The following is a 23054-nucleotide window of genomic DNA, read 5'->3' on the forward strand; positions in this document are numbered from 1 at the left end:
TGAAGGCCCAGAATTTCCTGGCCAATATTCCTCTCGATCAACGTCGCCAAAGAACCGCTTAAGCAGTCGTTCCCCTCATTTGCTTTTTGTGGGATCTTGCTGTGTGCAAAATGGCAGCCTTTTTTTTTTTCCTCGCCTACCTAACCCAGCCTGACAATGAATTTGTTGTGTGTTAAGTGCCATAGGGACACCCCAAGGGGCTAAATAAACACAGATGGTGAGACTGTTTTCCCTCGCTGGAGGGACTAGGATTAGAGGCCACAGTCCCAGGATCAGTGGATGGCCATTCAGGACCCAGACAAAGAGAAACTTCTTCACTCAGAGGGTTGTGAATCTTTGGAATTCTGGGTCAGTGTTCCATGAAATTCAGCAAGCAGGCAGCACTTTATCCAAGTGGCCATTCTTTGTGTGGGCTGAACGATGGGGATTAGCAGGAAATTCGACCATGGGAAGCGTTTGTAGCCATGCTCGATTGTTCTGTACTCTACATCCACACTTGCGTGCTGGGCACCAACAGATAGTGATCCGCTGCAGGAACTGTGACTGGTTTGCTTTCTGCTTCTTAGCCCGTGGGAAATGAAATTACTTGTGACGCCCCAACCTTCCCCCTGGCCGAGGTTAACCGACTCAGCACGAGCCACGAATTGGTGATGCTTCCTTTCTCAGTGAGTGCCACTCTCACCTTTTTTGAATCCGAACGAGCCCCTAATGCTCCCAGTGCCCGTACTGAGTGAGTGCTGCGCTGTTGGAGGTGCCGACTTTCGGATGAGACTTTAAATTGCCGCCCCGTCTGCCTTCTCAGACGGACATTTTTTTTTTTTTAAATCCCACGGCCACTATTTTGTAAAAGAGTTGGGGAGTTCTCCAAGGCGTCCTGGGCCCAATACTTATCTCTCAACCAACATCAGCCATCACAGCACTGATGTGAGTCATCCCAGCTATTCAACTGTAGGTAGTGTCATGCTAGTTTTTTTTTCTCCCCCCCACGTCCAACCCACCCCTGGCTCCTGGTCAGATAACTGAGGCCCCAGGAATCTTCTGGTACGTCATGTTCAGTGACGCTTTCACTCGCTCACTAAACCAGCAGGACGACTGTAATGCTAATGGTCGTTGTGGTTGAGAGTATCATGCTCTGGCTGTCCCGCTGCACTGGGGGTATGTGTTTGTTGCCCGTGCCTGGCCTCCACTTTGCCCCGTTGCCTGGGCTTGCTCAGATGCGCACCTCGCGCGTTTCGCCGGCGCTGGATTACCTTGTGCTCCCTCGGCCGCCCGGCTAGGTTGTAACCTCCTTTTTCTGTTTGTCCCGCAGCTGTCTCCGTTCCTGGTTCCAGCGGCAGCAGACCTGCCCCACGTGTCGCATGGATGTGCTGCGGGTCACGCTTCCCACACAGACGCCGCCGCAGCAGCCTCAGCCGCAGATGCCGCAGACTCCCCTGGTACCCCAGCAACCCAACCGTGAGTCGCAACCTAAAGCCTTCCGCTCCTACCCCCCACCACCCACCACTTCCTATCTGTGATCAGTGAGCGTCTGTGTATCGCACCTCAGGAAAGATATATTGACTTCGGAGGGGGCGGGGTTGCAGTGAAGATTCACCACAATGATACTGGGGCTAAAAGGGTTAAATTCCGAGGACAGGATGCACTAACTGGGCCTGTATGCCCTCGAGTGTAGAAGATTAAGGGATGATCTAATCGAGGGGTTTAAGATGATTAAAAGATTCGATCGGATCAATAGAGAGAAACTATTTCCTCTGGTGGAGGGGGGGGGGGGAGTTAAGTCGCAGATCAGCCATTATCTCATTGAATGGGACAGAACAAGCTTGAGGGGCTGAATGGCCAATCCTTTTCCTGTGAAATACACAACTCTCTCCCATGCCTACATTGAACAGTTCGCCCTTCCCGTGTGCACTAACGTCTACGTTCCGGATTAATCGATTATCGTGAAGCTGTTTTGAGTATTTTAACACCAACACGTTACTCAAATAAAAGTTGCGCTCAAATGGGTACTTTGCGCAATGCTTGAAGGGGCTTGACATTCCGTACTAGCTTCAATACAGTAAGCATCACAAAGTTTCAGGGGAAATGGGCAGATCGGGGGGAAGCGATTGACTGCATCGTCTGGAGAGCCTGGTCTGGAGAAGGATCTTGTGGGAAGTGAAAGGCAGGAGCAGAGCTGAGAGGTTCAAAAGCAGAAGGGCTGGGACCAGTACGACCCACGAGATCAGAGGCAGAAACCCCCAAAGAGCGTGGGCTGCACTGTGGCGCTTGAAGAGGGTGAAAGGATGAGGCCCTGAAACGTAGAAAGCGGGAGCTTGCATTTATATACAACCTCTGTACGTCCCAAAGTACTGTACAACCAATGAAGTTTTTTTTTTGAAGGGTAGCCACTGTTAGAGGAAACTGCGCAGACAATGTGTGCACAGCAAGCTCCCACAAACAGCAATGAGATAAGTGAACAATTAAACCATACTTTGTGCTGTTGGTTGAGGGGTAAATATTGGCTAGGACACCAGGGAGAACACTCCTGCTGCCCTTCCACATAGTGCCAGGAGATCTCTCCCCTCCAGCTTTGAGAGCGTCCGTCCAAAGCAAGGCTCCTCTGAAAGTGCAGTGCACCCTCAGTAGTGTGAACCTGGATTACGTGCTCAAGTTTCTGGAGTGGGGCTTAAACCTGCAACCTACTAACTCTGAGGCGAACGTAGAGCTGAGGGAACATGCAGAGGTAGTGAGGGAGGGATCGAAAGGAGACGACCGAGGTTGCAGAGGTAGGGCGAGAGAGGGCAGGACCGTTCCCCCTGCCTGGCTTCTTTGTGCTAACTCTGATTGTAACTGGTGTGAGTGAGCACTCTGCCATGTCTCGTCATTGCTGCTGTCCTTCTGTTTCCAGTGCCTCCGGGGATGATGCCGCCATTTCCACCCGGGATGTTCCCTTTCTGGCCACCTATGGGCCAGAATCTCTTCCCACAGGCGCCTGGTGCAGCTCCTAACACGCCACAGCCGAGCGTTTCAGCTCCCTCAGGCACAGAGGGCCAGACTAACGGTAAGCAGTAACCCGGGGCGACGACGCTTGCTGCAAAGACAAAAAAAAAAGAAATTGTGTTCTAAAGCACCTTTCACCGCAACAGATATTCCAAAGTGCTTTGTAACCAATGAGATACATTTTTGAAGTGTAGTCACTGTTGTAATGTAGGAAACTTGGCAGCCAATTTGCGCACAGCGAGATCCCACAAATGTGCCAATGATCAGATAATCTGTGTTCGATGTTGGTTGAGGGATAAATATTGGGCAGGTCACTGGAGAGGAATCCCCTCCTCGTCTTTGCATCGAGGCCGTGGGATCTTTTACGTCCGCCTGAGAGGGTAGGTGGGGCCTTGGTTTAACGTCTCGTCCGACAATGCAGCATTGCCTTCGAGTCGGCTTGGATTTGGTGTTCGGGTTCCCCGGGGTGGGGCTTGAACCCATGATGCTGTAACTGCGGTGGGAGCGCTGCCCGCTTGGGCCACGGCCAATGCTCGATGGTACGTGTGGTGTATCCGCTGCTGCTCTTGGAGGGATTTCTGTCTCCGTCCTGCTGCAGTCATCGTGTCAGCAGCTGGTGACCTCACAGAGGGTCAACAGCATCTAACATGATGTCGTGAACAAGCCAGGCCACACAGCCGAGGGACAATGAAGGAGAAGGGCTCTGGGCCTCAGCTGTCCTGAGCCTCGTTCGATGTGCAGATGGAATCCAAGAAGAGCATCAGACACCGAAACAAGACCATCACGAGGTTAAGGAGCTATTCAGAATTGCAACGCAATGGTGAGAGAAGATCAAGCTCCTGACTTTGTTTTATAACACATGCACAGAATGTGAAATGGGAGGGAAGCGTTCAGGAGCTGACTGAAGACGTTTGGAAGTTAGCCTCGAGGCTAGTTTGCCTGCTTGGAAAAATGCAGCCATCCGTGCACAGCCCAAGTTTACGCAGAGCCCCCCCCACCCCCCATCCCCCACCCCCGCGCACACAGCTGTTACATTGACTTCATCAAAAGAAAGAGAACTTTCTGCAGCACTTTTCACGATACCGGGACTGTTCCACAGCACTTCAGCGCCCATGACGTCATTTTGAAGCAGGGTCACTGGCTTATATTACAACAATTCGTGCACAGCAAGCTCCCACAAATAGTGGTGCGATGATGACCAGATCATCATCTGTTCTTTAGGTATTGGTTGAGGGATAGATAACGCCCTTGCTTTTGAGCAGTGCCATTGGATCTTGTTTAACCTTTCATTGGAAAGACGGCACCTCCGACAGAGCGGCACTCCCTCAGTGCTGCACTAGATGTGTCAGCCTGGATTGTGGGCTCCAGCGTGGGGCTTGATCCCACAGTCTTCTGACTCGTGACAGGAGTGTCACCCACTGAGCCAGGGCTACCACACAGGGTGGCTGCACAGGGTGGGCCCCTGAGCTGCAACATTAGCATCACTCATCAAGGTGAGCATTCCCCACCCCATCCTATTTGGGTCTCATCTGGAGTGGAAAGAAGGAACAAAGAACCTTACGACCGTGGGAGGTTAAGACCTTGGGGGTCGGTCGGTGGGTGGTTGGGTCCCAAAGCGCTTTGCGGCCAATCGGTTACTTTTGGGGTGTAATCAGGGTACAGTAACTTCAAGCCACAAGGCTTCTGATTTCCAATCCTTGCTGCTGAGCGATGAACCTTTCCACTAATTGACCTGCTTTTAAATTCCAGCTGCCAATGGTGAAGGATCGCGGAGTGGCGACACCTTGGCGGGGACCAGTTTGGAGCCACCTCCTGCTGGATCGATCCCAGGATTTCCCTTCTTTCCTCCCTTCCCATCAGCTCCTTGGGTGGGAATGCCACCTCCTCCGTTTGGTAAGTATGGATGCAGTTTGAGGGTCTTGGTGTGATCGATTTATTAGCATACGCCTGTCCTCCTCCTCCCGTTTATTGGGACTCTGTCGTGTTTAGCCCGCTGGCTGTGTGGAGGGGAGCCAGCCCCCCGTGGAACTGTATCCCAGCAAGGACTGGCACATCGGGGAGAGGAGGAAATAAAATTGGAGCGGCTGGGGGAGGTTTGGGCGTTACAGATATAATTGGAATCCCTCAAGTTGTTGCCCCTTTTTGTTTATTTTTCTGCTCTAGGAATGCCCCCAATGCCGATGCCACCTTCGGGCTTTGCAGGACTGACGGAAGAGGAGCTGCGAGCGATGGAAGGACAGGAGCGGCAGAACCTGGAAGCACGGCTCCAGTGTCTTCAGAACATTCACACCCTGCTGGACGCGGCCATGGTCCAGATTCACCAGTACCTCTCGGTCGTCGCTACACTCAGGTAGGCTGAGCTGTTGCGAGGCTCAATCACCCAGCAAACCAGGCCAGGTTTTACTGTCCTTGTGCAAAGTTACCACTGAAAGGGTCGTCGCTCACCCGCCCCTCCACTGGGTCAGTTAATATATGCTGGCAAGTGTAAAATTCAAACCAGAAGCATCTGGTTTTTCTCCCTAGCCTCTGCGGACTACACAGAATCATAAACTTTTACAGCATAGAAGGAGGCCATTCTGCCCATCAGTACTCTACCCTGTTTCTGAAAGAGCCTTGCCTTTGCCCCATTCAGCTCTGAAAGAGCTGTTTTCTTAATCCCTCATCCCACTGGATAGGAATTTCCAAGATTGGGCTGACATATGATGCCCTCCACAGTCTTTCAGCCTCACCGTCGCTCAATGTCCGGGCTCACACTTTGGTCCAGGGTCTGAGGACAACCAGCATCCGGGTTTGGAGGACGCCGGGGACCCTCGTGAAGGAAATTTTAAAGAATAGGTTTTTGAAGGGGACTGACTTTGCTCCTTTTCTCTAGTCCCCCCAGGCCAACGACAACCGCGAGTTCGGCACCGAGCACAGAGTCTGCGGATCTGGCATCTGGGTCACAGATGGATTCAACGGGAGACTCTCCTCCTGCAGCCGACAGCACCTCTACACAGCCTCTCTCGCAACCCGAGGAAATAGGTACCAGTTTCCACATAATGTTGGTGGGGAAGTTGGAGACCGGGTGTGGGGGCTCCAGTTTAGCATTCTTCGAGGAGGTGACTGATTATGTTGGGTTGGGGGGGAAACACAGTGGATGTGATGTATGTGGACTTTCAGAACACCTCTGACCAGTTTTCCACACAGGAAACGATTAGAAGCATTAAGGCCTGGGGAAATGGGATCAAGGTAACTAACAGTTTAAAAGGATGGAGAGAATTCCCTGTAATTTGTGAATGCTGGTGTGTCCAGGACAGCTGTTCCCTCGTTTCAAAGGACCGAGTTACAAGGACATTGTAACTCCACTGAACGCGGAAGCCCCTCATCCTGGTCTATAAGGTGCCTCGGTGGGGTGGGGGGGAAGGTTTGAGGGAAGCGAGAAATTCTCCTTAGTCCTGTACTTTTATACCTTTCGCGGTGGTAGCTTGGGTGAAGGGCTGAAACTGGTCTTCTTTGACGTTTGCAGGGCAGAGCGATCTGGAAGGTGCAGTGGGATACTCCATACCCGACTTGGCTGATCTCCCAGACGACGAGAAAGGCTTGCTTAGCGAGCCGGACGCCGCAGAACTGCGCCGACGGCGGCTGCGGAAACTCGACTTGCCCAGTGCCCAACACTGACCACTTGGATCGGACTACGCGGCTTAATGCCGGTCAGAGGCGGGGGGAGGTGGGAGGGGGGGTGGTGGTTCAGGCTGGGCCAAGAGAAGGCTGAAATATGACCTTTACATGGAAGGGTGTTTTTTCATCCTCCCACAGATCCACACCAAGTGCCATTGATTCTGTGATAACGCAGGAGATCCAAGTTTTGAAAGTCGCTGCCAACTGCCCTGCAGCTGGTCTGAGAATATGGAGAAACTCCAGTAAAAAAAAAACAGATACACCAGCTGTAAACTCTCATTCTGTCCTTTTCTCTCATGCAACCTGACGTTTGAAACGCAGCCAAGATCTTGTTAAGTGATTGATTTAATTGGGTTTCCACACAATTCTCACTGCGACCTCTCACAAAGGGTATCTGAGGGGCAGTGCAGCACACCCCCACCCCACCCCCCCTTCGCTCTGGCACCAGGTGTTACACCCCCACCTCCCCCAAACACCAGGAGCTTCTGAGAATCTGGCAGTGTAGCTTCAGTGTTGCCTCAGCGGTTTACGGATTCAGCCTGCAGTCATGCCGCACTTTGACTCATGTTGGTGACCGTCTCTCTTTCCCCACCCCATCTTCCAAAACACTGCCACCACCTGACCAGTGTTGGAATGAACGTTTTCATTTATTGGGCACCCCAACACCAAAGTTTCGGTGCTTCCCACCGCCCCACCGCCCCCCCCTTCTATGCATGCACAGCCTGAGGGAGTGGGGAAGCGTGACACACCTCAAATAAGAGTATTGAAGCCATTTCACAGAGAGTAAGTCTCGGCGTACCGGAAGATGTAGCTGCGTTAAAATGATCCAGCTCTCGCGTCCCCTCATTTCTGTTTTTAAAAAGTCAGTATTCACCTCCTCGTTTGTGAATATGACTCACTTGGTTGAATGTCTGAGTGAGGGAGCCCAGAAAGGGTATAAATGTAGCAGAGGAATAATTGGTTACAAACAAGTACATGTTTGTCTTTTTATTTAGTGGAAGGAGGAATCTTGTCTGTATTGCCAAACATCCTTCCCTTTAAGGCAGGAGACCTGAGCTAATAGAGTTGTTCCAGAGTGGCACTTTAAGCAGTTCAACTTTTCCTCTGCACAATAGGATTAAAAAGACAGCTGATTTCAAAGGAAATAGATACAGTCTGCGACTTTGGGGCTTGAGTAGATGGGCGGTTGATGATTTAATTTTACCTTTTGCTTAAAGCATTTTTTTTTAATGTTTAAATCCTTGTAGGAAAGTCCCTACTTTTTGTTTAAAGAAAGATTATTAATAGGAGTTGCGGTCGCTGTATGTAGTGACTTTACAAAGAGATGCGAGGGGGTTGGTTTGGGTGCCCCTTGTCCCGTCTCCGCCCCCGGTTGATCAGAGCACTATGTTTCCGACTTTATTTAAAGATTCCGCCCTCAACCGCAGCTAGTGAAGTGGTCTGTGCCCGTGATTTCCTCCCCTTATTCTGGGTCCGTCCCGTGTTTTTACAGGGTCAGTCAGTTGGTGCGCCACAAGTGGATCCTATCAGTAACTTGCCGCTCACCAGACCTGCGGGATAGAGGAAGGAGAAGTTCACTGCGACATCCTCCACTCCCCTACCCTCTTCCTCCCAGTGGTTTTAACACTGTTGAGGACAGTGGAAACTCTTGCGTAAGGAGAGACAGTCTCACCACCATCACCGCTTTACGTGTGTGCTTTTCTAAATATTGTTTTTCCTGGGCACCCCTCCCCGGTTAAAGATTTGAATTGTGCGTTGGGACAGAAAGAGTTTAGTGCTGCACACTGGAAGGGGCAAATAACTTTTTCTTTTTTAAAAAAAAAAGGCCTGTGATTCATTTCACAGGGTTAATCTGTGGAGTTTCACGGTAGTATTGTTGGAAAAGCTGCTCGACAGAATTCCGCCTTCAGCCACTTCAGTAGAAAGAACCTCCACCCCACCTTCCCCAATCAGTGAGACACAGCCATACAAACCAGGAATATCGGGAGTCTTTTTTTCCCTCCCTTTCCCTGTCTCTGTTGAGTCAGCTGATCACAGGAAGTATAATTAGCTCCCTTGTTTGGTGAGGAAGTGGGGGAGGAGGATGTGGACTTGTCTCCTGCAGGGGACTCATGGCCGCCGCACGCGGCTGTACAGCCCCACCGCCAGTGGGAGCGGGAGGTCAGCTTTGTTACTGGTCACAGGCTCCCTCGCGAGCTCACTGCATGTGGCTGAAACGGGTTCACCTTACACCCTCGAGACAATGAGACGGACTCCTCTACCCAGATCACGCTTGCAAATTTACTTGTGACCCTTCCCCTACCCGTTTGTGGGCCACACGCTGACTCTTGGAATCTCCTGGTCGAGATGCATGTCATTTCCATCAATTACTGCAGGCGGAACCTGCACTCCCAATTCCTGCTGGAAATCATGTGTCGGTGGGTGCCAAATGAGGATCAGATAGGGTTTAAATCTGCCAGCACACTCTCACTCAGCACACACACACGCACATGAATGAGCACAGGGGCTGCCGAGGGATGTATGCCCCCCCCCACCCCCCCCCCAGTGATAATCAGCATTGTTTGGAGAGGAGGGGGCAATTGATGCATGTGGTCGGGTGGGGGCCATAGGTCACAAGTAAATTTGCAGATGCGATCTGAATCAAGGAGTTTGTATTATTGTAGCTTACTGTTAGTCCATGGCTTCAGTTGTCGTGGCTTTTTACAATTCCCACTGCTCTATCCTACTGGAACGACAGCTCCAAAATATTGCAGGGAATCTTCCTCGCTCTCAGTGTGTCAATGGTCCTCCGATACCTCGGGGTCTTTCTGCAGCCTGTGCTCCCTCATTGCTGTGCACCTTCTACCGTTTGCAGCCCAGCTGGCTGTAGCTCTCAAGTCCTGACTTGTTACTACTTCACATTCCTCGCTGTCCCGGAAAAGAAGGCTGCTCGGCGATGGGATGGTGGCGGGGTGTTGCCCAGCTTTCACACACTGAATGAAAGGACACCCGTTAGGTCTGTAGTTAATTTTCACTCCCTGTGGGTGGTGCCTGGCTTCCATTTGACAAGTGCCCATGGTGCGATGATTGAAATCAGGCTCAGTGTGTGACAGGCGTCCATCGCTCTGCGATGCAGTATTTCACTGGGTGAACCTGGAGCAAGACGTTGGTCGGGATGCTGAGTTACTGATTGGGATAATGGTAACTCCGCTGCATGGGAAGCTGTCCATTTCCTGTCCTATCGTGGGTTTTAACTCCTCACTGATTAGTTTTGACATCTGTTCTGTCAGCCAGTTTAACACTTTCTCAGATGCTCCCTGAGGATTTAGGCTGCCAGTTTCTTTTTTTTTTAAAGTTTCAATCCTCCGTTACTCCCTGGTCACGTGATTGGCACCTCCGTTTCCCCCAGTCAGCTAGGAACGGAGTGCAGGCTACATGCTGATCTAAAACGAGAGGGTCCCCATTTGTCTCGGGCAGGCCGCTCGTCATTTCCGGGCGCCTCCCTGGGATCACTGGTTGGAGGTAATTGGATGCAGGGCATGCGGAGTGTGGCCGTAGGATAATGCAGAAACAACCTCCTCTCTGTCATGTTCAGGTTAGGGTTTACCAGTAGATTCCTTGCATTAATTCCAAGAGCTCTATAGAGGTGAGGGTTTTGTGGTTGATTATTTAATTTGTATATATTGTATAAAATTTTAATAGCTGGAATTGTACATACTGCACAATAAATCCTGCTGGTTCTGTCTCGCCTGCATTGTCTATACAAAAGTCTAATGGCTGTGATTTTTCTATCACAACCATTTCTGCTATGCTAACATGTGGCACATATGAAACATTCACTCCCTCCACCACCGCCGCACAGTGGCAGCAGTGTGTACCATCTAGAAGGTGCACTTCAGTAACTCGGCAAGGCTCCTTCGACAGTACCTTCCAACCCTGGCACCTCTACCACCTAGAAGGACAAGGGCAGCAGCTGCATCGGAACACCACCACCTGCAAGTCGCACGCCATCCTGCCTTGGAACTATTTCGGCCGTTCCTTCACTGTCACGGGGTCAAAATCCTGGAACTCCCTTCCTAACAGCAGAACGGGTGTACCTACACCCCCAAGGACTTCGGCGGTTCAAGAATGGGGCTCACTACCCCCTCCTCAAGGGTAATTAGGGATGGGCAATAAATGACCAATGCCCACATCTCAAATGAATATTAAAACATTAAGCCCTTGGCAGCATACAGTTGCTTACAAGAGAATGGCTTGGAATTATACAGCATCTGCCACCCCTTTGAGATGCCCTGAATCAATTTGCATACTATGAAGTCATGTCAGTGTTGTGACGTATGCCGATACAAAAGCCAATTTGCACAAAGATCTATTAAATCGCAATGAGATAAATAATTGGATAATCTGTTTCAGTAAGATTACAGGCAAGGACACAGCAGACCTCTTCCACTCAGGCCATTGGGATCTTTACAGTCTCCTGGAACGGGCAGGCCGAGCCTCCAATTTAACATTAAATTGAAGCAAAGCAGCTGTGCCAGTGCAGCAGCAGCACTCCTTCAGCAGTGCACTGGAGTGACATTTCGGATTGTGGGCTGAGAGCCTGCAGTGGAGCTATTGACAGTGGCGAGCGTGGTGTTGAGATGGGACAAAGTCATTAAGAGTTTCCAACAGTTTGGGATCTTGTCTGCCCGCTGTGGGCTACAGGCTCTCTCAGGGATACACCTCAACTCACTGCATTTAAAAAAAAAAAAAAATTCTCATCTCCCCTGTGGTTCTGGCACAAATGAGTTTGAGACTGTGTCCCTAATTTACCTTTTCCATATCATTTAGTATCGTAAACTCTATAAGGACCTGTCTTGGGCACCTAATGCAAGCAGAACCCGTAACCAGCAAGCCAGAGAACTGGAGTCACATTCCTTTGTTGGGCCTGGTGAAATGGATACAACAACTTTAACGTCATGAGGCCTTAAAGGGGAAGGTCAAATGAGGCACATCACTTCAGCAGAAGAAAAACAACACATTGTGCATTTCATAGTATACTAATATAATGAAATAGTGATAAATGGTACAATGCTCCTGTAACAGCGAGCAATGCCACGGGGCATGTGTTAGCATTATTTTTTTTTAAACTTGCATTTATTTAGCATGATGTCATGTCTCAGAAACACCTGGAAGCGTTTCACAGCAACAACTTGCATTGAGATGGCACCTTTCACATAGTAATACTTCCTATGGCTCTTTAGAGGAGGAATATAAAACAAAATTTGACACTGAGCCATAATAGATTACTTTGGAATGCAGTATCAGTTGTTTAAGCATATTTGTCAGATGAAAAATGTATTCTTGGGATGTAGTAAGACCAGCATTTATTGTCCCATTTCCAAGGGCAGTTAAATGTCAACCACAGTGCTGTGGATGTGGAGTCACATGTAGGCCAGACCGGGTGAGGATGGCAGATTTCCTCCCCAGAAGTACTAACCTGGTGGGTTTTTACAACAATCTAGTAGTTGTTATTAATGTGACGAGCATTTCATTTCAGATTTACAAATTGAACTTATCAATTCTCCTGGTTGCCAAATTGGGATTTGAACTCGCGTCTCTTGAGCAGTAGTCTGAGTCTCTGGATTACTAGTCCAGTAACATTGCCACGATGCCACCATCCCAGTCCACAGTAGGATTCTATGAGCAGTTTGCTGCTATTGTTTGAAGGGGGAATATTGGACAGGTCACCAGGAGAACTTCCCCTGCTCTTGTTCAAATTGCGCCATGGGATCTTCCATATCCACTGGACGAGATCTTGGTTTAATATTCCCTCTGAAAGACGTGACCTCCAACAACGCAGCTCTGGGGTGTCAGCCTGGTTTCTATGTTCAGCCCAGGACTGCTGGGTGTTCCTGTAACCTCGTGTCAAAGAGACAGGAGTGCCCCCAGCTGACCCCGGACACCAGGCCTGTGCAATGATCGTCACTGGCTATTCAAACAAAAGGCTCATTTTAAGCACTTAAGAGTGGATGAGATCAGTTTAGAAACAAAAGCTTGCATTTATACCTTCAGTGCATTAAAACACCATAAAACTCTTCACAGGCGCATTGTCAAACATAATCTGATAGTGAGCCTGGACCACTGAAGGTATGCTGCCAATGGTGGGCGATTAATGCGGTGGGTGATGTGCAATAACCAGATTATCTGGTTTTTTTTGTGATGTTGATTCAGGGATAAATGTTGTCCAGGCCATCGGCATAACGCCCCAGCTCTTCAAAATAGTACCACAGGATCTTCTGCATTCACCTGAGAGGACAGATGAGGCCTCAGTTTAACATCTCAGCTGAAAGACAGCATCTCCAACAGAGCAGCCCTCAGCACTGCACTAGAATGTCAGCCTAGATTCTTGTGCTCAGGGAATGGAGCTTGAACTGACTCAAAGAGTCAGAGTGCCAACTGAGCCACAGCTGACAATATCAGCACGGAGGGAGGTAGGGCTGGAGGAAGATAGAGATTGATTCATACAGTGCTGAATACACAATTTTGACTGTACAGTGCAATTGTTTAATTGCCTACATATTTGTCCCCAAAAGTCTTTTAAGCAAAATCTAGTATTTCACCACTTCTGAGCCTCTTTCTGCGGGAAAGAAATTGCATTTACACAGCAGGTGTCATGACCCCAGGACAGCCAACAGACTGCTTTGGCACTGTCGTCACTGTTGTAATGTGGGCCTACGCAACAGTCAATATGGGCACAGCAAGATCCCACAGTCAAGGGATAAATATCGGCCAGTACATCAGGAGAGAGATCCCCTGCCCTTCTTGGAATACTGCCATGGGAATCATTAACATCTATGGTGGCTGTCAGGTCCTCAGTTTAACATCCCTGCCAAAAGACGACATCCCCAACAGTGTATTTAATATGTCTTGGTTGATGGGAGCAGCTCAAGTTGCCTGAGGCTTTTTGGGATGTGGATGTGGCTAGTAAGGTCAGCATTCATTGGCCGTCTTTAGTTGTGCCACAACTCAGTAACTTGTTAGGCCAATTCAGAGGGCAGTTAAAGAGTCAACCGATGTTAGTGTGCATCCTTCAGGTGAGACATATTTATTTATTTTTATTTATTTAGAGATACAGCACTGAAACAGGCCCTTCGGCCCACCGAGTCTGTGCCGACCATCAACCACCCATTTATACTAATCCTACACTAATCCCATATTCCTACCACATCCCCACCTGTCCCTCAATTCCCCTACCACCTACCTATACTAGGGGCAATTTATAATGGCCAATTTACCTATCAACCTGCAAGTCTTTTGGCTTGTGGGAGGAAACCGGAGCACCCGGAGAAAACCCACGCAGACACAGGGAGAACTTGCAAACTCCACACAGGCAGTACCCAGAATTGAACCCGGGTCGCTTCTTTCCCGAAGGGGCATGAGTGAACCAGATGGGCTATTACAATGATCTGCCAGCTTGTGGCCACTTCTTTGCTGAGGCCAGATTTTCATTTCCAGAGTTCTTTAAAAAAATATATATAATTTTCAGGATTAAATGGAAGTCACAGGCTTTAAATCCAAGTGGACAAGATATTTCAGACTTCTCCTCCTCTCCACCCCTCCCTCTCGCTCAGCAGTTTCCGGTTCCGGTGCCTCAGAGGATGGTGACGGGAGTGATGGAGGCGGCGGAGAATCCGTGGTCGGAGCCGAAGCTGAATCCGCCGGCATCGGCTCCATCGGGCGGTGAGTGAGCGCGGTCCTGTCACCGATCGAGAGAAAAGGAGCGGTCCGGTTGAAAAGCGCCGATATTATTTAACGGAGAGGGAGGTGGACGAGATTGGTCGCCGACGCCGCGACCGGATCAAACGGGCGCCCCCGCCTCCTTGGGGTTTCCGATGACGGGTGGGGATGGTTGAGTGGGTGGGTGGGGGAATGGACGCCGGCTTATTGTGAGGTGAGAGCAGGGGGGAAGAGACTGAGGGACGTCGTCTACCATCACTATCCTTGAATTTACTCTCCCTGGTTCCGAGATGCGGGGAAACACCGCAAATAATGGCGCCGACGACCGGCCTTTGCGGAGCCGCTGTGCGCAGGCGCAGAGACCAGATTTTTCTTTGGGGGGGGGGGGGTGGAGGAGAGAAAAGACCCGGATGGGAACCCGGAAGTAACATCCATCCCCCATTGAACAGTACAGGGGGTGATGTATGTAGCCCTCCCCCTTGTTGTCTGTGGGAGCTTGCTGTGTGCAGATTGGCTGCTGCGTTTCCTACATTACCAACAGTGACGACAGTTCAAAAGTACTTCATTGGCTGTGATGGCCTGAGGTGGTGTAAAAGGGGGAAAGACTTGCCGTTATCGAACCGATAGAAGGTTTACGGCACAGAAAGAGGCCACTTGGACCATCCAGTCTGCGCTGGCTGAAAAATGATCCATCCAGTCTAATCCCACCTTCCAACGTTTGCTCTGTAGTTCTGCAGGTTACAGCACTTGAAGTGCGTATCCAGACTCCTGCCTCAACTACCCTTTCAGGCAGTGCGTTCCAGACCCCCACCACCCTTTGGGTGAAAAAAAATGTCCTCATCTGCCCTCTAATTTTTCTACCAATCACTGATCTCTCAGTTAATGTAAATAGGCCCTTCACCTCCACTGTATCCAGGCCCCTCAAAATTTTGTACATTTCAATCAGATCTCCCCTCAGCCTTCTCTGTTATATAGTGTCTTTCATGACTACCGGATGTCTCAAAGTGCTTTGCAGCCAATGAATAAAGAACGGTGCTTGTTAAATGCAAGTCTTTTGCTTCAATGCTGCAATATGGCTTTTGGTTAAGTGTCTGTATTCCTGTGGAACTTTCCACCGCCACTTATGAATTCTGCAAAGCATGCAACACTGCAGCTGTACATGAAAGGTGCCATGCTGTGCCCTATGTCCCACTGATAACCTGCTCCAGTGTAGTTGCTCAAACTTTCTCCTGGTCTCCAGTGTTGTTGATTCTGATCGGACATATTCCTTAGAGGTTTTGTTGTAAATCCTCCTAAGTCCAACCACCCTCCCAAATGTCCGCTTATTCCATATCCGTTTTCTTTATAACTAGTAAGCAGAATGTTCTGAAAGAAAAGAAGCATGAAATTTGTCCTCCCATAATTTTTTTTTATTGGTTTTGTGGGATGTGGGCCAGCATTTATTGCCCATCCCCAATTGTGCTTAATCTGAGTGGCTTGCTAGGCCATTTCAGAGGGGCATTTAAGAGTCAAACACATTGCTGTGGCTCTGGAGTCACATGTAGGCCAGGCCAGACCAGGTCAGGATGGCAGATTTCCTTCCCTAAAGGACCTTAGTGCACCAGATGGGTTTTTGCAACAATTGACAGTGGTTTCATAGCAGTGTCCAGGAGATTAATCTTTAATTTCTGGAGATGCCAGAACAATCCTGGAGGACTGGCAGCTCAACTTATCTCCAGTATAACCCAGATCTCCCTTGATGTTCCTCTCCTGTTCAGTTGTTGTCATGCTACTCCTCAGTGCTGACTTCTGCAAACACCCAGTTGTAACCTGCTCTGCTCCGTCTATTGGCTCCAGGGATCCAACTGTTTGTCATCAAATCCTGACACCGTCCAAACATCCCCTCGTCGGCAAAACTGAAGCTGCTTCGCGTTCCGACTCTGAGAACACAAACTTCCGCTACTGCTCCCTCACACACAGCTCGGCAGTACATAACCTCTTCCTGTTTGGGTCCCATCGCCGTGGCTTTCTGGTGCCAGAATATTGGCTGTTCCGCGCCCACTCATGGGCCTCCCAAACTTTAGCTGATACAAAATCCGATGGCCTGAACCCTCCGCCACACCAGCATACGCTGCCCCTGGAACGGTCTTCCAAAACTACACCATCTTCCTGCCTCCTTGCATTTATGTAGCGCCTTTCACATCCTCTGGATATCCCAAAGGGCTTTACAGCCAATATCTTATTTTACTGCAACTGTACACGACCTTGTTGAGACCTCGTCTGGAGTACTGTGTACGGTTTTGGTCTCCTTGTTTGAAAAATGATATAATTGCACTAGAAGCAGTTCAGAGAAGGTTCACTCAACTTATAAAGAAAGGTTGAACAGGTTAGGCCGATACTGATTGGAGTTTAGAAGAATGAGGGGTAGTCTTATTGAAACATACAAGATCCTGAGGGAACTTGATAGAGTAGATACCCGGGGTGGGGGTGGGGGGGGGGCGTGTTTCCTCTTGTGGGGGAGACCAGAACCAGGGAACACAGTTTAAAAATAAGAGATCTTCCTTTCAATGAGCAGAATTTTTTTCTCTGAGAGTTGTTAGTCTGTGGAATTCTCTTCCCCAGAAAGTAGTGAAGGCTGGGTCATTGAATATATTCACGGCTGGGTTAGATAGATTTTTGATAGATAAGGAAGTCGAGGGTTATGGGGGACAGATGGGAAAGTGGACTTGATTCCATAATCAGATCGGCCATGATCTAACCAAAGGGCCAAATGGCCTACTCCTGTTCCTAAGTCCTTTGTTCCTATCTCAGTCTCATCACTTTGGGGTAGAGAATTCCAAAGATTCACAACCCTCTGATTAGAAGGAATTTCTCCTCATTTCAGTCCAAAATGGCCAACTCCTTATCCTGAGACTGTGACCCCGTGTTCTGGACCCTCCAGCCGGGGAGCATCCACCCTGTCAGGTCCTCTTGATGAAAGGCTGTCCAGAGGATAAGTTGGGAAGGAGCGATGGAGGAACTATATGGAGGGTGAAGTAGTTCACTGGCAGGGTTATCAGAGCATGGAATGCCTCACTACAGAGTGCTAGTGAGGCAGAGGAGGTCATCATTGAAAGGGAATGGAGGACGAATTTGAAAGGGAAAGTTATGAAAGGATACAGTGAAATGTGATCAGAGGATGCTAGCTGTGAAGGGTGGGTGTTCACCCCTGTGCTGTAATTGCTGTGATTCTAGGGCAGATGGGCATTAATGTGGGAAAAGCCTGGTTTCTCCTTCCCCCATGGACACATTATGTGCCACAGCAACAAGGGGTTCATTCCACTGTTTTTAAAAAGAAAGTCCCCTGTAGACTAAGCAAAATTAGTCTCTCAAAACTAAAAATATGACTCTTAAACCATGGCCGGCAAAGCATCAGTTTTCTGTGTACATCAGGGATTGTGTCCTTGTGAGGGGCGGGGAAGGGGTTGAGTTCAAGTCTCGGGGACCGAACCACCTGTTCGAAAAGGAGCAAAATTTAACTGGAAACTGGCTTGAGATTTCTATGTCGGAGCAAACAAATTAGAATTGGGAACTGCTTGTTTTGAAAGTAGTCCCATTTCAAATGACTTGCACTGTCTGCCTTTTAGTTAATGGGACCGGCTAGTTCTTGAGGGAATGTGCAGATCTGGTACTTCTCCCAGAGCTGATGGGCCATGTTGTAGAGACGAATAATCCAGGATAAAGCTCTGAGTGATATATTAGGACCTGTGGTCTGAGGATAAAGCTCTGAGTGATATATTAGGACCCAGGGTCTGAGGATAAAGCTCTGAGTGATATATTAGGACCCAGGGTCTGAGGATAAAGCTCTGAGTGATATATTAGGACCCAGGGTCTGAGGATAAAGCTCTGAGTGATATATTAGGACCCAGGGTCTGAGGATAAAGCTCTGAGTGATATATTAGGACCTGTGGTCTGAGGATAAAGCTCTGAGTGATATATTAGGACCCAGGGTCTGAGGATAAAGCTCTGAGTGATATATTAGGACCCAGGGTCTGAGGATAAAGCTCTGAGTGATATATTAGGACCCAGGGTCTGAGGATAAAGCTCTGAGTGATATATTAGGACCCAGGGTCTGAGGATAAAGCTCTGAGTGATAGATTAGGACCAGGGTCTGAGGATAAAGCTCTGAGTGATATATTAGGACCCAGGGTCTGAGGATAAAGCTCTGAGTGGTATATTAGGACCTGTGGTCTGAGGATAAAGCTCTGAGTGATATATTAGGACTGTGGTCTGAGGATAAAGCTCTGAGTGATATATTAGGACCCAGGGTCTGAGGATAAAGCTCTGAGTGATATATTAGGACCCAGGGTCTGAGGATAAAGCTCTGAGTGATATATTAGGACCTGTGGTCTGAGGATAAAGCTCTGAGTGGTATATTAGGACCCAGGGTCTGAGGATAAAGCTCTGAGTGGTATATTAGGACCCAGGGTCTGAGGATAAAGCTCTGAGTGATATATTAGGACCCAGGGTCTGAGGATAAAGCTCTGAGTGATATATTAGGACCCAGGGTCTGAGGATAAAGCTCTGAGTGGTATATTAGGACCCAGGGTCTGAGGATAAGGCTCTGAGTGATATATTAGGACCTGTGGTCTGAGTATAAAGCTCTGAGTGATATATTAGGACCCAGGGTCTGAGGATAAAGCTCTGAGTGATATATTAGGACCTGTGGTCTGAGGATAAAGCTCTGAGTGGTATATTAGGACCTGTGGTCTGAGGATAAAGCTCTGAGTGGTATATTAGGACCCAGGGTCTGAGGATAAAGCTCTGAGTGGTATATTAGGACCCAGGGTCTGAGGATAAAGCTCTGAGTGATATATTAGGACCTGTGGTCTGAGGATAAAGCTCTGAGTGGTATATTAGGACCCAGGGTCTGAGGATAAAGCTCTGAGTGATATATTAGGACCCAGGGTCTGAGGATAAAGCTCTGAGTGATATATTAGGACCCAGGGTCTGAGGATAAAGCTCTGAGTGGTATATTAGGACCCAGGGTCTGAGGATAAGGCTCTGAGTGATATATTAGGACCTGTGGTCTGAGTATAAAGCTCTGAGTGATATATTAGGACCCAGGGTCTGAGGATAAAGCTCTGAGTGATATATTAGGACCTGTGGTCTGAGGATAAAGCTCTGAGTGGTATATTAGGACCTGTGGTCTGAGGATAAAGCTCTGAGTGGTATATTAGGACCCAGGGTCTGAGGATAAAGCTCTGAGTGATATATTAGGACCCAGGGTCTGAGGATAAAGCTCTGAGTGATATATTAGGACCCAGGGTCTGAGGATAAGGCTCTGAGTGATATATTGGGACCTGTGGTCTGAGGATAAAGCTTTGAGTGGTATATTAGGACCCAAGTTCTGAGGATAAGGCTCTGAGTGATATATTAGGACCCAGGGTCTGAGGATAAGGCTCTGAGTGATATATTAGGACCCAGGGTCTGAGGATAAAGTCTGAGTGATATATTAGGACCAGGGTCTGAGGATAAGGCTCTGAGTGATATATTAGGACCCAGGGTCTGAGGATAAAGCTCTGAGTGATATATTAGGACCTGTGGTCTGAGGATAAAGCTCTGAGTGATATATTAGGACCAGGGTCTGAGGATAAAGCTCTGAGTGATATATTAGGACCAGGGTCTGAGGATAAAGCTCTGTGTGATAGATTAGCACACAGTTGGAAGGTGTCATTGACAGTGCTATTGAGTGTTACTTAGACAGCAAGAACCTGTTCATCGATGCTCAGTTTGGGTGCTGCTCGGGGGCCACTCAGTTCCAGACCTCATTACAGCCTTGGTCCAAACACAGATTTTTTTTTTAAATGCTGAATTCCAGAGGTGAGTTGGGAGTGACCACCCTTAACACCAAGGCAGAATTTGACTGAGTGTCACTGGGTCAGAATGGTGGAACTCTCTCCCTAACAGCATCAAGAAGGCAGCTCACCACCACCATCGAAGGTCAGTTTGGGATTGGCAATAAATGCTGGCTTTTCCAGTGACACCCACGTCCCAAGAACAAATTAAAAAAAAAGCACACCCCAGACTATTTCTGTCCTTCCCTGTCACTGTTGACCGTTCTCCCTATTGCTTTCAGTGCTCCCCACTCATCACAGCAAACAAGACAAAAGAACAGCACAGGAACAGGCCATTCGGCCCTCCAAGCCTGCGCCAATCTTGATGCTAACACCTTCTGCACTTCCAGGGCCCATATCCCTCTATTCCCTTCCTATTCATGTATTTGTCAAGATGTCTGTTAAACGTCGCTATCGTATCTGCTTCCACCACCTCCCCCGACAGCAAGTTCCAGGCATTCACCACCATCAGCAGTTTCAATGTCTGCCAGTAATGCTTCTTTCCCTCCATCTCCACTGGATTACTATTCTGTCCTGGTCTGCTGTGCACTTAATTTATGTTTCCTTTAATTTTTCTCCCAAAATCGTGGACTTGACAAATTGGAGGAGGGCAAATCTCGAATTGGTTGATGTAAAGCCTGAGTCAGTGAGGGAGCAGCCCTTTCCACCCATGACCCTTTTCCAATCTGCCAGGCTCACAAAAAGCTGGTGTGACTGGAAGAGATGTGAGGGGGTTGGGGGGGGATGCGGTGGGTGCTCACCACCCCTGTGCTCCTGGGAGGGAGTCAAGTTGATAGGTTGTTTAGTTTGGTTAGGGGGTGTGACAGTCTGGTGGTAACTCCTCGACCCCGAGTGTCCTTGGAAGAGAGCTCACTGGGCGTGCAGTGAAACTTTTCTGTCGTTTAAGTAAGTGGGCACAGGAATTAAAGCGTGGCATTGCAGAGTCTGACCTGACCGAAGGGATGTGATGCCCTAACATTGGGATTGGACTGTCATGGTGCATCAGTTTGAAACTGCTCAGTCCCTGAATACAATGGGGCTTTCAGTTAGTATGTGGCAATGTGGAGAGGTTGTCCCTTTGAAGGAACTATGTTTGTGCTGTCCAGGGACTGAAACGTACTCGGAGTTGGGCTCCATGAGCCATGCGTACTGGGCAGATCTGAGAATTGACTCCTCTCTCCTCTGAGTCAGTTGATTTTAGTTGGGCTGATGATGATGTTACAGCTGCTTTCAGTGCCCCTCTGGATTAAGATGGGGTGGGGAAGTCCTACAGTGTTCCTAGGCCTGAGTGGTATCAGGAAACTCCTGTTGGGGGGCGGTGGGGTTGTGCGTGTGAGTGAGTGAGTGTTAGTGGGTTACATGAGGTTACATGAGGCTGTGTAGTGATGCTTCCCAAGGTGAGTAACCTGACGCTCGCAGCACTCGTACGAGCAGCAGGGCCACTGGGCAGTCAGTATCTGTGGGAGTGTAGCCTGGCGGAGAGTTTGCCCTGTGGGCTGGCAGTGAAATACTTTGGAATGAATGTATTCCCTGCGCTGTTTCGATCAATAGGAGAGTTTTGTGGCAGTTTGATTAAAGTGCACAATATCGTGTTCATCAAAATCTTCACTTGCAGAAGCTGCTCATTGTGCTGAAAATCTGATGCTCACAATTCCAAGGCATACTTATGCCCGAATCTTGAGAGCCAGCCACTTGTTCAGAGTCTGTATGCTCTCTTGGTCGATGAAATGCTTCGTTGTCTGTTAGCAGTACCCCGTGCCCTGCGGCGTTCTGTGAACGCTGATACAAAGCTGGCTCAGTAATTTCCCTGAAAGCAGATGGACAGTCGAAGGGGGAGAATGCTGATGTGACCCGGGAGTTCAGCAAAGTGTACCAGTGCTTTATGTGTACATCTCTGAGCTGTCCTTTTATACTTGGCTTGTGTTTTGTGCTTAACCGTGTCAGCCTTGGCTCAGTTGGTAATGCTCTCGTCTCTGAGTCACACAATTCCAGATTCAGGTCCCACTCGGGGAATTGAGCACTAAAATCCAGGCTGACACTCCAGTGCGGTATTCGGTCCGCCTGCCCCAGGTGGGCATTTAAAAAAACAAAAAAACAAAATCCCTTGGCACTATTTCGAAGAAGAACGGGGGAGTTATCCCCGGTGTCCTGGCCAATATTTTATCCCTCAGACAACATCACAAAAACAGACTTGTGTTGCTGTTTGTGGGAGCTTGCTGTGCGCAAATTGGCCGAGCATTTCTGACATTGCAACAGCGACTGCACTTCAGAAAGTACTTCATTGATTGTAAAGCGCTTTGGGGCATTTTGAGGTCCTGAAAAGCCCTATAGAAATGCAAGTACTGCTAGTTACATCCCTGTCACTAAAGGCCATGTTTTTGAGGTGATGAATTAAGGGAATTGGCCAGTCCGATACAGTACATTCGAGAAAACAATCTTCTGCTAGTAATTGGTAACAAAAAGATTGAGCTTCCCTGATGCTGCAGGCAGCCTAAACTGCAAAAGCTCGACTTCCAATTGTTAAATAAACAGGACCTTCTGCCGTTTCAAACTTGTAACGATTTTTCCAGGGCTTCTTTGGAGATTGGAATGTGTTTCAGTTTCTGACTCCCTCGCAGCATTTTCATAACTGGCTGTTGATTGTTTTTTTTTTCATCCGTAACAAAGTTTGACAAAGCAATGCAAGTCTGCCTATGTAGTTGTGCTATTTTTAATGTGTTGTTTAATTTAGTTTAATGTCATTCAAAACTCTGCTGCCCGTGTCCTAACTCTCTCCAAGTCCCGTTCACCGATCTCCTCTTTGCTCGCTGACCCACGTTGGCTCCCATTTAAGCAATGCCACGTTTTTTTTTGTTAAAAGAAAAT

General features: G+C 48.7%; 2 protein-coding genes across 4 annotated transcripts in view; both read left to right on the forward strand.

Moving 5' to 3' along the window:
* syvn1 (synovial apoptosis inhibitor 1, synoviolin) overlaps positions 1 to 10360 on the forward strand; it is a 32686-nt gene extending 22326 nt beyond the window's left edge. For all 3 annotated transcript variants that reach the window (XM_068021601.1, XM_068021603.1, XM_068021602.1), the window contains 6 exons: positions 1310 to 1455; positions 2888 to 3040; positions 4729 to 4872; positions 5143 to 5329; positions 5852 to 6000; positions 6485 to 10360. In XM_068021601.1, the coding sequence (XP_067877702.1) occupies positions 1310 to 1455; positions 2888 to 3040; positions 4729 to 4872; positions 5143 to 5329; positions 5852 to 6000; positions 6485 to 6636 (931 nt within the window). In that variant the 3' untranslated portion in view covers positions 6637 to 10360. The remainder of the gene's footprint in view (positions 1 to 1309; positions 1456 to 2887; positions 3041 to 4728; positions 4873 to 5142; positions 5330 to 5851; positions 6001 to 6484) is intronic.
* A 3865-nt stretch (positions 10361 to 14225) lies between these two features.
* Positions 14226 to 23054, forward strand: part of LOC137355894 (pre-mRNA-processing factor 39-like) — a 33976-nt gene continuing 25147 nt past the window's right edge. Inside the window, exon 1 of the mRNA XM_068021509.1 lies at positions 14226 to 14337. Coding sequence (XP_067877610.1) covers positions 14256 to 14337 — 82 coding nt within the window. The 5' untranslated portion in view covers positions 14226 to 14255. The remainder of the gene's footprint in view (positions 14338 to 23054) is intronic.

Source organism: Heterodontus francisci, chromosome 44 (assembly GCF_036365525.1).
Source record: "Heterodontus francisci isolate sHetFra1 chromosome 44, sHetFra1.hap1, whole genome shotgun sequence".
Taxonomy (NCBI): Eukaryota; Metazoa; Chordata; class Chondrichthyes; order Heterodontiformes; family Heterodontidae; genus Heterodontus; species Heterodontus francisci.